The 14,547-nt window shown below is 39.5% G+C and overlaps 1 protein-coding gene across 1 annotated transcript in view; it reads left to right on the forward strand.

Annotated features, from left to right (window-relative positions):
- Nucleotides 1–13,643, forward strand: part of hyal6 (hyaluronoglucosaminidase 6) — a 30,014-nt gene extending 16,371 nt beyond the window's left edge. The window contains exons 4-5 of the mRNA XM_073831901.1: nt 2,629–2,718; nt 12,867–13,643. Coding sequence (XP_073688002.1) covers nt 2,629–2,718; nt 12,867–13,319 — 543 coding nt within the window. The 3' untranslated portion in view covers nt 13,320–13,643. The remainder of the gene's footprint in view (nt 1–2,628; nt 2,719–12,866) is intronic.
- Nucleotides 13,644–14,547: the final 904 nt, after the last annotated feature.

A 14,547-nucleotide genomic window follows, 5' to 3' on the forward strand; every position in this document is an offset into this window, starting at 1 on the left:
ACGCAGAAGCCAGCGTTCTGACATAAAACGTCCATCTCTCTTAGTTCATCGTCTGCATATTCTGGTTCAAATATGTAAGGCTGAGCAAAAATTTGCAAGTTATCCTCTCTGTGAAAATCTGCAGACATCTTTACATTGTACATTGTGCATCTTCTTTTTCTTGTAAACAAGGCACATCTGGGTTCTATGTCAAAACACTCCCCTTGTTTGTCATTGGTTGGTTAAACAGATAGACCCACCCCAAAATGCACACCATTGGTTGAGCCAGTTGCTATGCTAGACAGCAACGCAACTACCACGTTCAAGGCCCAAAAAAGGTAGTAAGGACATCATTAAAATAGTCCATGTGACAGAGGTTCAACCGTAATTTTATAAAGCTATGAGAATAGTTTTTCATCAAATCTTCAGACATGTTTACAAAGACTGTTTTATGTACAGTGTGCGTCTTCTGCTTGTAAACAAAGCACAGCGCATCCGGGTCTATATCAGAACACTCCCTTGTTTATCATTGGTTGTTAAACAAGTAGCCCCAACACAAAATGCACACCATTGGTTGAGCCTGTTGCTATGCTGGCTGATCGGGATTCTCAAAAAGAAGTTTTAATAAAGATCCTTGCAAAATTCTCATCCAAAATCTTTGCACGTTAAAAATAAATACGACCTCACGTTGCCAACCATGTTTACATACTGCCTCCGAAACTTATGTCCGTCATAAAAAAATCAGATCGTATTACATTTTCTGCACTTTTTCCATCAAAAAAAAAAAAAAACATACGATGACTGTAGCATGAAGTTGTAATAATTCTAAAAGTCCTTGCACACTGAGTCCAAAATTCTTGTTCAAAATTTTTGCACGTTAAAAAATAAATACGACCTCACGTTGACAACCTCGTTTACACACTGCCTCCAAAACTTTCGTCTGATGTAAAAAAAAAATCGGATTGGGTTACATTTTCTTAGTTTTTCGCATTCGAAAAAATGCATTTGCAATGTAGCATGAAGTTGTTATAATTCCATAGGTCTTTGGACACCGAGTATTTTCACAAATTAAAAACTAATACGACCTCACATTGTGTCAATCACATTTTTAATAAGGACCCTTATTCTTACTCTAATTACTCTTATTCTTTTTTTAAAGGTCCATACCATAACGACAACAACATAGAGGAACAATACAAATGGAATCACTTGGAATTTTTTTTCAGCTACTTCAAAATAAAAACACTGACAGTCAATCAGAATCCATCCAACTCAAGCTTGAACATTTAAAGCGACAGACAACAGAACTGTAGAGCATGATTATAATAAACAAAACATTGTCCTCCGCTAGTTTAGATGCTAATATGGTTATCAATTATTTATGAAAATGTAGCTTTGACATCACAGGAATAAATTATATTTTTGATTATATTAAAATAGAAAACAGTTATTTAAAACTGTAGTAACTTTTTAATGAATTAATGTTTTTACTATATTTTTGATTAGGGTTGCAAAGGGGTGGAACATTTCTGGTAAATTAACAATATTTTGTTAATAATACACTGAAATTGACTCATAACCTTGAGAGCCAATCAGAATCCTACTTTTTTTAAAAGAGCTTTAAAGGGATAGTTCACCTTCATTCATCTTCTGAACACAAATTAGGATTTTTTTTGCCTTTTTTATTTTTACTTTTTTGTGCGCAGTTTCTGCTATTCCACGTCAGATTTCGACGTGTGTTCACAGGAGTACCACAGAGGATAAGAAATTGTTGAATAAAGTGTTAATAACCACTGATAGTCACATTACTATTTTAACAATGTCCTTACTACCTTTCTGGGCCTTGAACGTGGTAGTTGCGTTGCTGTCTATGCAGGGTCAGAAAGCTCATCAAAAATATCTTTATTGGTGTTCCGAAGATGAATGAAGGTCTTACAGGTTTGGAACAACATGAAAGTGAGTAATTAATGACAGAATTTTCATTTTTGGGCGAACTATCCCTTTAATACCCACTGAACTGCTGTACTCAGTACCATCTTTCTACTTTGCACGGTTTTCCAGGCATCTAGAGGAACCTGTCAAATGCACATTGTTTTAATCACTCGTCAAATACTTGAGTGACAGACGCACCCTTTAAATCACCCTCCTCCCCGGCATCTTAAATGCCAGAGATTTGCTTAAACACTCATCTGTCACCTCGTTATGAGTGGAATGTTCCAAATCAAACTCTGCAGTAGGTCTGCAGTCGTGTTTTCGGTTTGATGGGACCACCCGCCTTTAGACAGTGAAGTACATCACAAGGTAAAGTACTTATTATGACTAGTTTAGGTTACAACTGATAGCTTCCATATGTTCATTGTGATAGTAAAGGCTGCAGGCTGTACATTATATATGTAGGTCTACTGTATTGTTTTACTTCCCAAAAGTCGAAAATCAAATGTACGATTACACACCTCTCCTCAGTAAGCCACACGATTTAAGGTATCGTTCACGGCTGAGGTACCCTATATATAGTATAAGCAATTGTAATTGTAATTGTGATGTTTGTCTTAAGCAGTTAGACATTTCTTCTCCGGGCCTGCTACTACATGGCTCAATCTCTTGCTTTTCTGCATAAACATAAAGATATACTGTGTTCATCTTGAACAGAGTGACCTGGTCCACACTATAGGAGAAAGTGCAGCACTGGGGGCCGCTGGGGTCGTCCTGTGGGGCTCATCTGAATACGCAAGATCTCAGGTACTGATTGGTAGCCTCATGTGCTCAAGGCTGCATTTATGTGATCAAAAATAGAGTAAAAATGGTAATATTATGAATTACTATTACAATTTTAAATAACTGATTTCTATTTCAGTATGTTCCAAAAGAACATTGAGAAAGCCAACTTACTAAAATGCTATTTAAGCTGCTTCTTACAAAATTAGACAAAATTTGGACTGTATCTCCTCCTAATTTTAAAGCTACAACCACAAAACTCGAGTCAGACATTCAGACTGTTCTTAAGTTAGTTGCTTTATCTTTTCTAACTGATCCGGCTTACGGTTTTCGAAAACCAGACTAAAAGCACCAATCTCATAAACTTTCATTGAGATGAAAACTTTTGTACAATAAGACTTGTAGAGTGTTTAAGCTATTGCTAGCAAAGCTTAATGACTATCCAAGAACAGCATGCAAAATCATGCTAACAGCCTACTAAAACATGCCAATCACACTATAAGCATACTAGCACCATTCTAACAACATGCTAATCATGCTAAAAACATGTTTAAACCGTCTATCACTAGCAAAGCTTAATGACTTTCCTAGAACAACATGCTAAATAATGCTAGCAGTATACTAAAACATGACAGCAACATGCTAACCATGTTACAAACATAGTGTCACCGTGCTAACGACATGCTAATCATGTTAGAAACATGCTAGCAAATGTCAATCATGTTAAAAACGTGTTAAAACCTGCTAGCAACATGCTAACAACAAGTCAAGTTAATCATGTTAGAACCATGGTTAACAACACGTTTGTCACAAGGAGAGTCAGAGACGTGCGGATCCAATTGCAGCATTTATTGAGAATAGTCAACAGGCAGGAATAATCACCAGGAAAACAGGAACAACGTAGGAAATCCAGGAAACAGTTCGATACACAGGCAATGGTCGCAATGGCAGGTAGCAGGAATCGTCAACGGGGTACACAGTCCAGAGTCATACACAGAGAAACCAACACAAGGGAAAACGCTCGGAATTACGACCATAGGGAACGGTAAGACTTCGCAGAGTGGCTGTGTGTGTGAGAAGCTTAAATGCAGTCAGTGTGATGAGGTGCAGCTGTGAGCGGTAATCAGTAAAGTGAGAGCAGGTGAATGCAGTGATTAGTGCAGTGGCTTGTGGGGAATAAAGTCCATGAAGTGTGGTGCAAGAGTTCATGATGACAGGATAGACCAGATACGTGACAGAGCCCCTCCCCAAGGAGCGGCTTCCAGACGCTCTAACCACCTAATGAAACCCGGAGGGTGGTGGAGCTGAGGCGGAACAGGGGGAGGGATGGAGGGCCAGGTCCATGTGGGGGTACTGGAACTATGAACTGCGGCGGAGCCGACGGAGGGAGAAGCCATGGCGGAGGAAGGGTTGGCTCCTGCATGGGGCCGACCGACGGAGGTGGAGCCGGTGGAGCCCGAGGCGGAATCGGAGAGTCGATGGTCCTGGACGACACAGAGGATCCGGAGGGCCAAGGCGGAACCCAAGGCTCTGGCGACCCCGGCGGAGATGGAGGTCCGGAGGTACGCAGCGGAGCCGGAGTGACAGAGGATCGAGGCTGTGCCCACGGGAGGGAGGAGGTCCACAGAGCCGGCAGGACGGAGTGACGAGGCGCAGCCGGAGGAGTAGAGTCCAGAGGCGAGGGTGGGGCGACGACTGACCGGGGCGGAGCCGGAGAGACGATGGAGCCCGGAGGAGCTGGTGGGCCGATGGCCGACAACGGAGACGAGGGAGCACAGAGCCGGGGTGGAGCCGCAGGGTCGGAGGGCCGAGGTGGAGTCCAGGACTCTGAGACTGGAGGTGATGGTGAGGGATCCTTCAGTCTGGACACCGATGGAGACTGGCAGTCCCACGGCAAGTCCTCTGCACCGAAGGTGGGATGTGGGTGAGCAGAGGGACTGTCAGGAGACAGAGGTGGCGGGACTGGAGCAGCAGGGAGGGCGGGTGGGAACCCACACAGTCCATACATGGCCTCCGTGACCAGAACCGGGCAGACAGGAATCTCAGGACGACTGGATGGAACCAGCGGAGGCTCTGGAAGACTGGGCTGAACCAGCAGAGGCTCTGGAAGGCCGGGCGGAACCAGCGGAGGCTCTGGAAGGCCGGGCGGGACCAGCGGAGACTCTGGAAGGCCGGGCGGGACCAGCGGAGACTCTGGAAGGCCGGGCTGAACCAGCGGAGGCTCCGGAAGGCTGGGCTGAACCAGCGGAGGCTCCGGAAGGCTGGGCTGAACCAGCGGAGGCTCCGGAAGGCTGGGCTGAACCAGCGGAGGCTCCGGAAGGCTGGGCTGAACCAGCGGAGGCTCCGGAAGGCTGGGCTGAACCAGCGGAGGCTCCGGAAGGCTGGGCTTAACCAGCGGAGGCTCTGGAAGGCTGGGCTTAACCAGCGGAGGCTCTGGAAGGCTGGGCTTAACCAGCGGAGGCTCTGGAAGACTGGGCTGAACCAGCGGAGTCTCTGGAAGACTGGGCGGAACCAGCGGAGTCTCTGGAAGGCTGGGCGGAACCAGCGGAGTCTCTGGAAGGCTGGGCGGAACCAGCGGAGGCTCTGGACGACGCTGTTGTGAAGCGGGCTCTGGACAACGCTCTTGAGGAGCGGGCTCTGGAGAACTGGACGACCCCAGCGGAGATTCAGGAGGGCTGGGCGTCTCCAGCGGAGACTCTGGAAGAGCAGGCTCTGAACGAGCGGTCACTGGAGGGCGCTCTGGGCGAGCGGTCACTGGAGGGCGCTCTGGGCGAGCGGTCACTGGAGGGCGCTCTGGCGGCGCAGTCACTGGAGGGCGCTCTGGCGGCGCAGTCACTGGAGGGCGCTCTGGCGGCGCAGTCACTGGAGGGTGCTCTGGCGGCGGAGACTCTGATTTGACGGTAGCCATCCTAGGTGCAGACTCAGGTTTGGCGGCCATCTTGGCCGGGGACTCAGGTGTGGCAGCCATCTTGCTTGCAGACTCTGGCGTGGCAGCCATCTTGCTTGCAGACTCTGGCGTGGCAGCCATCTTGCTTGCAGACTCTGGACTAGCAGACATCTTAGGCTGTGGCTCTGAGCTGGAACTTACTGTGGGAAGATGGTCCTCCTCCACAATTCCCACAGTAAAAGGAGAGCCACACAACGAAAGAGCAAGATCCATATAAGATTGCAAAGTCCAGCCCGGTTCAAACATTGGCATGAGGGAAGCCAATGGCTCTAAGAGTCCTCCACGGAAGAAAATCATCAGGCATCCCTCATCCATAGTTGACTGATTCGCCAATTCAAGAAAGTCCCTTGCATACTCCTCAACAGACCGCTCACCTTGTTTTAGACGCATGATCTGTACTGTTGGATGCGTGCTGGAACCCGATGACATCATACTAGCTGCTGGATCCTTGTAGCGGCGAAGTCTTCTGTCACAAGGAGAGTCAGAGACGTGCGGATCCAACTGCAGCATTTATTGAGAATAGTCAACAGGCAGGAATAATCACCAGGAAAACAGGAACAACGTAGGAAATCCAGGAAACAGTTCGATACACAGGCAATGGTCGCAATGGCAGGTAGCAGGAATCGTCAACGGGGTACACAGTCCAGAGTCATACACAGAGAAACCAACACAAGGGAAAACGCTCGGAATTACGACCATAGGGAACGGTAAGACTTCGCAGAGTGGCTGTGTGTGTGAGAAGCTTAAATGCAGTCAGTGTGATGAGGTGCAGCTGTGAGCGGTAATCAGTAAAGTGAGAGCAGGTGAATGCAGTGATTAGTGCAGTGGCTTGTGGGGAATGAAGTCCATGAAGTGTGGTGCAAGAGTTCATGATGACAGGATAGACCAGATACGTGACAACGTTAAGCATGCTACAAAGTATTTTAATAATATGCTAATCATGCTAGAAACATGTTGGCAACATACCGAAACAGTCTAGCAACATGCTAATTATGTTAACAACATTATAAGATTAGCAACATGGTAGCAACATGTTAGTCATGTTAGCAAAATGCTAATCATGTTAAGAACATGGTAGCGACATGTTAACAACATTTTAAAACCATGTTAACAACATGTTAATCCTGTTAAAATAGTGCTAACATGCTAATCATGCAAACACATTCAAGCAACAAGTTAATCAGGTTGACAACATGCTAGCAACATGTCAGTCAATGCTAACAAGTTCATCATGTTAAAAACATGGTAATTGTGGTAAAAAATGCAAACATGTTAATCAGGTTGGCAAATGGTAGCAATGTTAGTAAATGCTAGCAACATGCTAATCATGCTAAAAACATGATAACATTTTACATGCTAATTATGCTAACAACATGCTAATCGTGTTAAAACATGCAAACATGGTAGCAAGGTAGCAACATGCTAACAACATGTTATTCATTCTAGAAAAACGTAAACAATGTTAATCAATGCTAGCAACATGTTAACTGTGTTAAAAACATGCAAACATGTTAATCAGGTTAACAAACATGTTAGTCATGCTAGCAAAATATTATTCATGTTAACAACATGCTAATCATGTTAAGATGGTAGCAACATGATAACAACATGCTAACCATGCTAGAAACATGCTAACAACATACTAATCACATTAAAATCATGCAAGCAATATGTTAATCAGGTGCTTAAGCTGAATTTTCAGCATCATTACTCAGTGTTCAGTCACATGATCCTTCAGAAATCATTCTAATATGCTGATTTGCTGAAACATTTATTATTGAAAACAGTTGTGCTGCTTCATATTTTTGTGGAAACATTGATACATTTTACTTTTATGTGAACTTTTGTAACACTATAAATGATACTTACTGTCAATGTCAAACAATGAATGCATTCTCATTTTAGAAAGCATACCTACAGTAATGTACATCAAACACAGAGCAAATGTAATCACTGAATCAATAATTTTCTAAATACTAACAATATTATCCAACATTAAAGCTCCTTAACTGGACTGGCTGCATATTTTAGCGCTAATATTAGCAACCATAACCAACCGGGGGATCAGCATCTGCTTTGGAGCTCTGTAATCCTCAATATATATCTTAAAAAGGATATCTCAGTCAAAATGTATTAATCATACTAAAAACATGTTTAAACTGTCTATCACTAGCAAAGCTTAACAACTTTCTTGGGACATGTTAAATCATGCTAGCAGCATACTAAAACATGCTAGCAACATGATAATCATGCTACAAACATACTAGCACCATGCTAACAACATGATAATCATGCTACAAACATACTAGCACCATGCTAACAACAGGCTAATCATGTTAGAACCATCGTAGCAAGTAACATGTTAGTCATGTTAGCAAAATGCTAATCATGTTAAGACAATGGTAGCATCATGTTAATAACATTTTAATAATGTTGGAAACATGGTAACATGTTAATCCTGGTAGAATGATGCTAACATGCTAATTATGTTACAAACAGGTTAGCAACATGCTAATAATAAAAAAAACATCTGGTTAGCAACATTATAGTCAATGCTAACAACATGTTAATCATGTTAAAATCATGTTAATTATGTTAAAAATGAAAACAAGGTTAATCCGGTTAGCAAAATGGTAGCAACATGTTAGACAATGCTAGAAACATGCTAATTATGCTAGGAAGATGATAACAATGTTACATGCCAATCATGTTAACAACATGCTAATCATGTAAAAAAAAAAAGCAAACATGTTAATCAGGTAAGCAACATGGTAGGAACATGTTAACATGTTAATCATTCTAGAAACATGCTAACAACATGCTAAAATATATATACAATATGTTAGTCAATGTTAGGAACATGTTAGTCAATGCTAAACATGCTAATCATGTTAAAAACATGCAAAAAACATGCTAATAAGATTAACAACGTTATTCATGCTAGTAAAATGTTAATGATGTAAAGATCATAGCAACATGCTAACAACATGCTCATCATGCTAGAATCAAGCTAACAACATGATAATCGCATTAAAACCATGTTAGCAACATGATAATCATGCTAACAATGTGCTAATCATGTTAAAACATGCAAACAATCTGTTAGTCAATGCTAGCAAATGCTAATTGTGATAAAAGAGGCAAACAACATGCTAATCATGTTGATCATTTTTGAAACATGCTAAAAAGATGGTAACAACATGCTAACCATGCTATAAAAATGCTAACAACATGCTAAATCACATTAAAACATGTTAGCAACATGCTAACAACATGCTAATAATAATGTTAAAAATGCAAACAATACGTTAGTCAATACTAGCAACACGTTAATCGTGCTAAAAACAGGCAAACATGTTAGTCATGCTAGCATAATATTAATCATGTTAACAACATGCTAATCATGCTAGAAACAGGCTAATCGAGTTAAAACATGCTATTGACATGCTAATCGTGTAAGTAACATGGTAGCAACATGCTAACAACAGGTTAATTGTGTTATAAACATCTTATAAACATGCTAATTGCGTTAAAACATGTTGCAACATGCTAATCAAATTAAAAACATGTTAGAAACATGCTAATTGCGTTAAAACATGTTGCAACATGCTAATCAAATTAAAAACATGTTATCAGTATGCTAATTATGCTAACATGTTGAAAATGTGCAAACAACATGTTAGTCATGATAGGAACATGCTAGTCATGTAATGTTAACAACATGTTAATCACATTGAGAGCACAGTAGCGACATGCTAACAAGTTAATCATGCTAACAACATGCTAATCATGTTAAAACATGGTAACAACACACTTTAAGTGTGTTAGAAACATTGTAACAACATGCTAATTGTGCCAAAACATGTTGCAACATGCTAACAATATGCTAGCAACATGTTCAACATCATCTAGTCTATCTAAACTTTCAGACTTCAAGCTTTTAAGCTGCTTTCTCAACTGGATTGGCTACCTATTTTAACGGAAATATTAGCAACCATAACCAACCGCATTTGGGGATCAGCATCTGCTTTGGAGCTCTGGAAACTATTAATCCTCAATATATATCTTAAAAAGGATATCTCAGTCAAAATGTATGAGTGTAAACAATACTAGCGTTGTCTTGACTGATGACATACAGTAATGGCGTGTCTGTATGTGGTGATATGTACTGTGTCACAGAGACAGACGTGCTCCTGATGGACACATGCTTATTTTGTGGATGAATCAATTTCCTGTTTACAGAAAGCACAGGGATGAGAGTAAACTGAAGCAGATGGAACGATTTAACGAAATGCTAATGTTTTTTTATGTTGCGTGACATAACGGTAATTATGTTTATTCATCTCGCACACCAATGAGCTTAGACGTATTAACCCATTTAGGGGAAATTTTGTATCATTTTCAGTCAAGTTTATGGAAGAAACACACTTTATCATAAGAAAAATTCAGTATTAAAATGAGCTTTAAAGCTATAACCACCAAACTTACTATCTTTTTTAACTTATCTGGCTTACAGTTTTCCTAAAAATGATTATTCAAACAAATCATAAAATCTAATATGTTTAGATGACCCAACACTATTCAACTGTCAGAATTAATTAAAATAATGCTAGAAATATGCAAATTCATGCTAGCAACATGCTAAATTATTGGTTTTAGCTGGTTTAGTTTTGGTGGGGTTTTAGCCGTTTCTGCAAAATGAACTAGTTTCAGCTGTTTTTTTTTTTTTTTTTTTTTTTTTTTTTTTTTGCTGTTTTTTTTCTAAATCAGCTTGTTTTAGCCGTTCTTTCTTTTTGGGGGGCAGTTTTATTTTTATTTTATTTTTCAAAATTAGCTGGTTTAAACTGGTTTGAGCTTTTTTGTTAAATCAGCTGGTTTTAGCTGTTTTTTTGTAAAAGCAGCTAGTTTACACTGGTTTTAGTGGGTTTTTAGTTTGTTTTGCCAAAATCAACTGGTTTTCGCTAAGTTTTAGCTGTTTTTTAATAAGCAGATTTTTTTGCTAAATCAGCGTGTTTTAGCTGGTTTTTAGCTTTTTTTTTTACTAAATCAACTGGTTTTAGCTGGTTTTTCGTTTGTTAATCACAGCTGGTTTAGCTTTTGTTTTTCTTCTAAACCAAGAAGTTTTACCTACCTGAGTTTAACAATGTTTAGCTTATTTTTATTTATTTTTTTAAATAAGCAGCTGGTTTTTATTTTTTTGGTGCTAAATTAGCTAGTTTAAGTTGGTAAAAGTTGTTTTTTTTAGCAGTTTTTTTTTTGCTAAATCAGCGTGTTTTAGCTTCTTTTTTTTTTTTTTTTCAAAATTAGCAGTTTTTTGCTAAATCAGCTGGGTTTAGCGTTTTTTTTTACTTTCTTGACCAAATCAGCTGGTTTTAACTGGCTTTTAATTTGTTTTGCTAATTGCTGCTGGTTTTAGCAGGTTGTTAGTTTAAGCAGTTTTTTTGTTGATGTTCTAGCTGGGTTTTTTGAGCTGTTTTTGTCACGGTGCATGGATCGGCTGCATTCTCAGGTCTCGTGATTTGGTGTCTTTCATGTGGTTTGTCATGCTCATTCGATTCAGCTGCTAATCAGTCCCCGCACCAGGTGTCACGCATTACCATCAGCTACATATACTCACCTCATTCTCTCCTTCCCTGTCTGATAGTTGATCCGGATGTTGGACTGTCGTGTTGGTTTGTCTTGGTCTTGTTCATGTTGGATTGTCTATTTCGCCGTTGATCGTCACTGGATTTGTATTCATCACGGGAGATTCACGCCACGTCATCACCAGCCATCAAGCCACTGCGCCACCCAGCCGAGAGATAACATCATCACCCACGGAGTTCATCATTGTCTTCACGGAGTTTGTGTTCACCATATTTGTTGTAAATAAATATGTGTTCACACTGCTTTTGCTTCCTATCTCATTCATTATCATCACAGTTTTGTTGCTAAATCAGTGGAGTTTGATAAATCAGTTGGTTTTAGCTGGTTTGTGGCTGTTTAATTTCGCTTTTTTTTTCTGTTAAATCAGCTGTTTTGAACTAACTGGTTTTTAGTTGGTTTTACTAATCGCAGCTAGTTTTAGCTGTTTTTTTCTTTTAAACCAAGTAGTTTGGGCTGAGTTTAACCAGTTTTAGCTGTTTTAAGCTAAAATAAGCAGCTGGTTTTTAGTTTTTTTTTTGTTTTTTTTGTTTTGCTAAATCAGTTGGTTCTAAGCTATTTATTTGGCTAAATCAGCTGGTTTTAACTAGTTTTAGTGGGTTTTTAGTTTGTTTTGATGAATCAGCTGGTTTTAGCTGGTTTGTGGCTTTTTTTGTTTAGTTGGTTGTCAGTTTTTTTTTGCCAAATAAGCTGGTTTTAAGCTGGGTTGTTTTTGTTTTTTGTAAAATTAGCTGGTTTTAACTGTTTTTTCAGCTGGTTTTTTTCTAAATCAAGTAGTTTAACCAGTTTTAGCTGTTTTTCTAAATAAACATTTTTTTGTTTGTTTTTTAACTGGTTTTAGCTGTTTTTTTTTTTGCTAAATTATTTATCAATTTTTAGCTGTAGCTTTTTCTTTCTTTCTTTTTTTTTTTTGGGATGAACCAGCTGGAACAATTGCACAATACTGACCAGTATTATTTAAGCCTTATTTATATTATAGTATTTATTTAAAAAATATATATATTTTTTAAAATATTTTTAGTTTTATTTTAATTTTCGTTAAAGTTTTAGTAATAATTTAAATAAAAAAACAACAGAGTTTTGTTACTAGAAATTAAACGAGCGTTAACTAAAATAAAATAAAATATATACAAATAAAATGTTATTTTTAGCTTTCAAAAAAGGTTGATTTAGTTTAACTCCTAATAATAAAAAATAAAAATAAAAACTACACAGACATTTTTAAAAAGCAAAAATTTATAAAAAAGGACAAAAAATAAAAAAAGATAAACTAAAACTAAGCAAATATAAAAAGTTCAAAATATTAATACTACAACAGTATCTTAATCATATTAATACTCATTTAACACTGAGTTTGAGAATGAGTTATATGTATACGAATATACTGATACTAATATAATTTTTTTTATATATCTTTAATGTGTTTGTCTTTGTGCAGAGAAACTGCTTGACAGTTAAGAACTACACTGGGTCACTATGTGATCAACAACACTGAATACATTGATACACTGATATTAACTTATATATATATATATATATATAAAAACTCTTATATTTTTAATATGTGTTTGTCTTTGTGCAGAGAAACTGCTTGACAGTAAAGAAGTACATTGACGGTCCACTGGGCCACTATGTGATCAATGTGACCTCAGCCGCTAAATTGTGCAGCAAGGCCTTGTGCAAGAAGAACGGCAAATGTGTTCGTAAGAGCCTGGACTCTGGGGCCTACCTGCACCTCAACCCTCGCTTCTTCAACATCCGCCTCAACCACGGCATCCGTGGACCACGCTTTCACGTCAGCGGCCACCTCAACAACCACGATATCCTGGACATGAAGCACAAGTTCACCTGTCAGTGTTATCAGGGCTGGACGGGCATCTACTGTGAGATGCCTCAGATAACACAGCCTGTCCCGTCTCACCCGAAAGACAGCGTCCTGGGAGAACTACTGCTGCTCCTGTCCCTTCACTTCTCCTGTCTGTCTGTCATCATATTCTTGGGTCTGTGTCTCGTTATTAAGTGCTTGATACTGTAAAGCGCAGAGTAGATGTGACTTTGGACTGTATCTGTTAAATAAAAAGACAAGGAAATAAAGTTAGTTGTTGTAGCTGTATCTCAGTGACTATAAAGTTTTAAGTCAGATGTTTGTGTTTTCTCTAGACAACTTGTTGCTTTCAAACAGAGCTGGGCCAAAACTTATTCATAAAATAAAGCACTGATCTGATTGGACAGGTGACAATCATACAGCACAACCAATGTAGTCCAATTCTTGAACCAATTCTGAATGTGGTGTGTGATTCATTAACAAATGACTCTTTTGAACTGGTTCCATTCATTGAATCAAAAACATGCAGTATAGAACAACCAGTGCACTTTGATTTCTGAACAAATGACTCTTATTTTTGGCAAATCAAAAACATACAGCACAACCAGTGTACCTGTATTTCCGTTCATTAATAAATGACTCCTTTAACCCCTTAGAGATCCTGTCAAACTTAACTCAATGCAAAACGTTCCGCCGGTGGAACGTTGGAACACTAAGGGGTTAAATCTCTTTCTTTTAAGTGATACATAAGCATACGGAACAACCAGTATGCTGTGATTCATGAACAGATGGCTTGTTTGAACTGTTTTTTTCTTTATGAATCGAAAAAGAATCACAGCACAATCCGTGTAGTCGGATTCATGAATAATGACTCTTTTAAATAAGTTATTTTTAGCGAATCAAAAACAAAAAGCACAACCAGTGGACCTTTTTCCCATTTTTAGTGTATTAAAAGCATACAGAACAACCAGTATGGTGTGTGATTTATAAACAAATGACTCTTTAGTAGGGATGCACCGATCCGGATCGGCCGATCCGCTTGCGCGTTTTGTCAATAAAGCCGGTTCTGTAATCAGCGGTAAATGCCGTCAGGTGCGTGATTTCACGTTGAGCCATATATACTACACACAGCCGTTGTTCACAGACAAGATGCGCAAATCCATGTTTATTATCAGTGTGAATGTGCGCAGCTCGTCGGTAAACAACGGCTGTGTGTAGTATATATGGCTCAATGTGAAATCACGCACCTGACGGCATTTACCGCTGATTACAGAACCGGCTTTACTGACAAAACGCGCAAGCAAGATCGGCCGATCCGGATCGGTGCATCCCTACTCTTTAGAAGTGGTTCCTTTCACTGAATCAAAAACATGCAGTATAGCAATCAGTGCGCTTCGATTCATGAACAAATGACTCTTTAGAAATGGTTCCTGTCACT

This window comes from Garra rufa, chromosome 25 (assembly GCF_049309525.1).
Source record: "Garra rufa chromosome 25, GarRuf1.0, whole genome shotgun sequence".
NCBI lineage: Eukaryota > Metazoa > Chordata > Actinopteri > Cypriniformes > Cyprinidae > Garra > Garra rufa.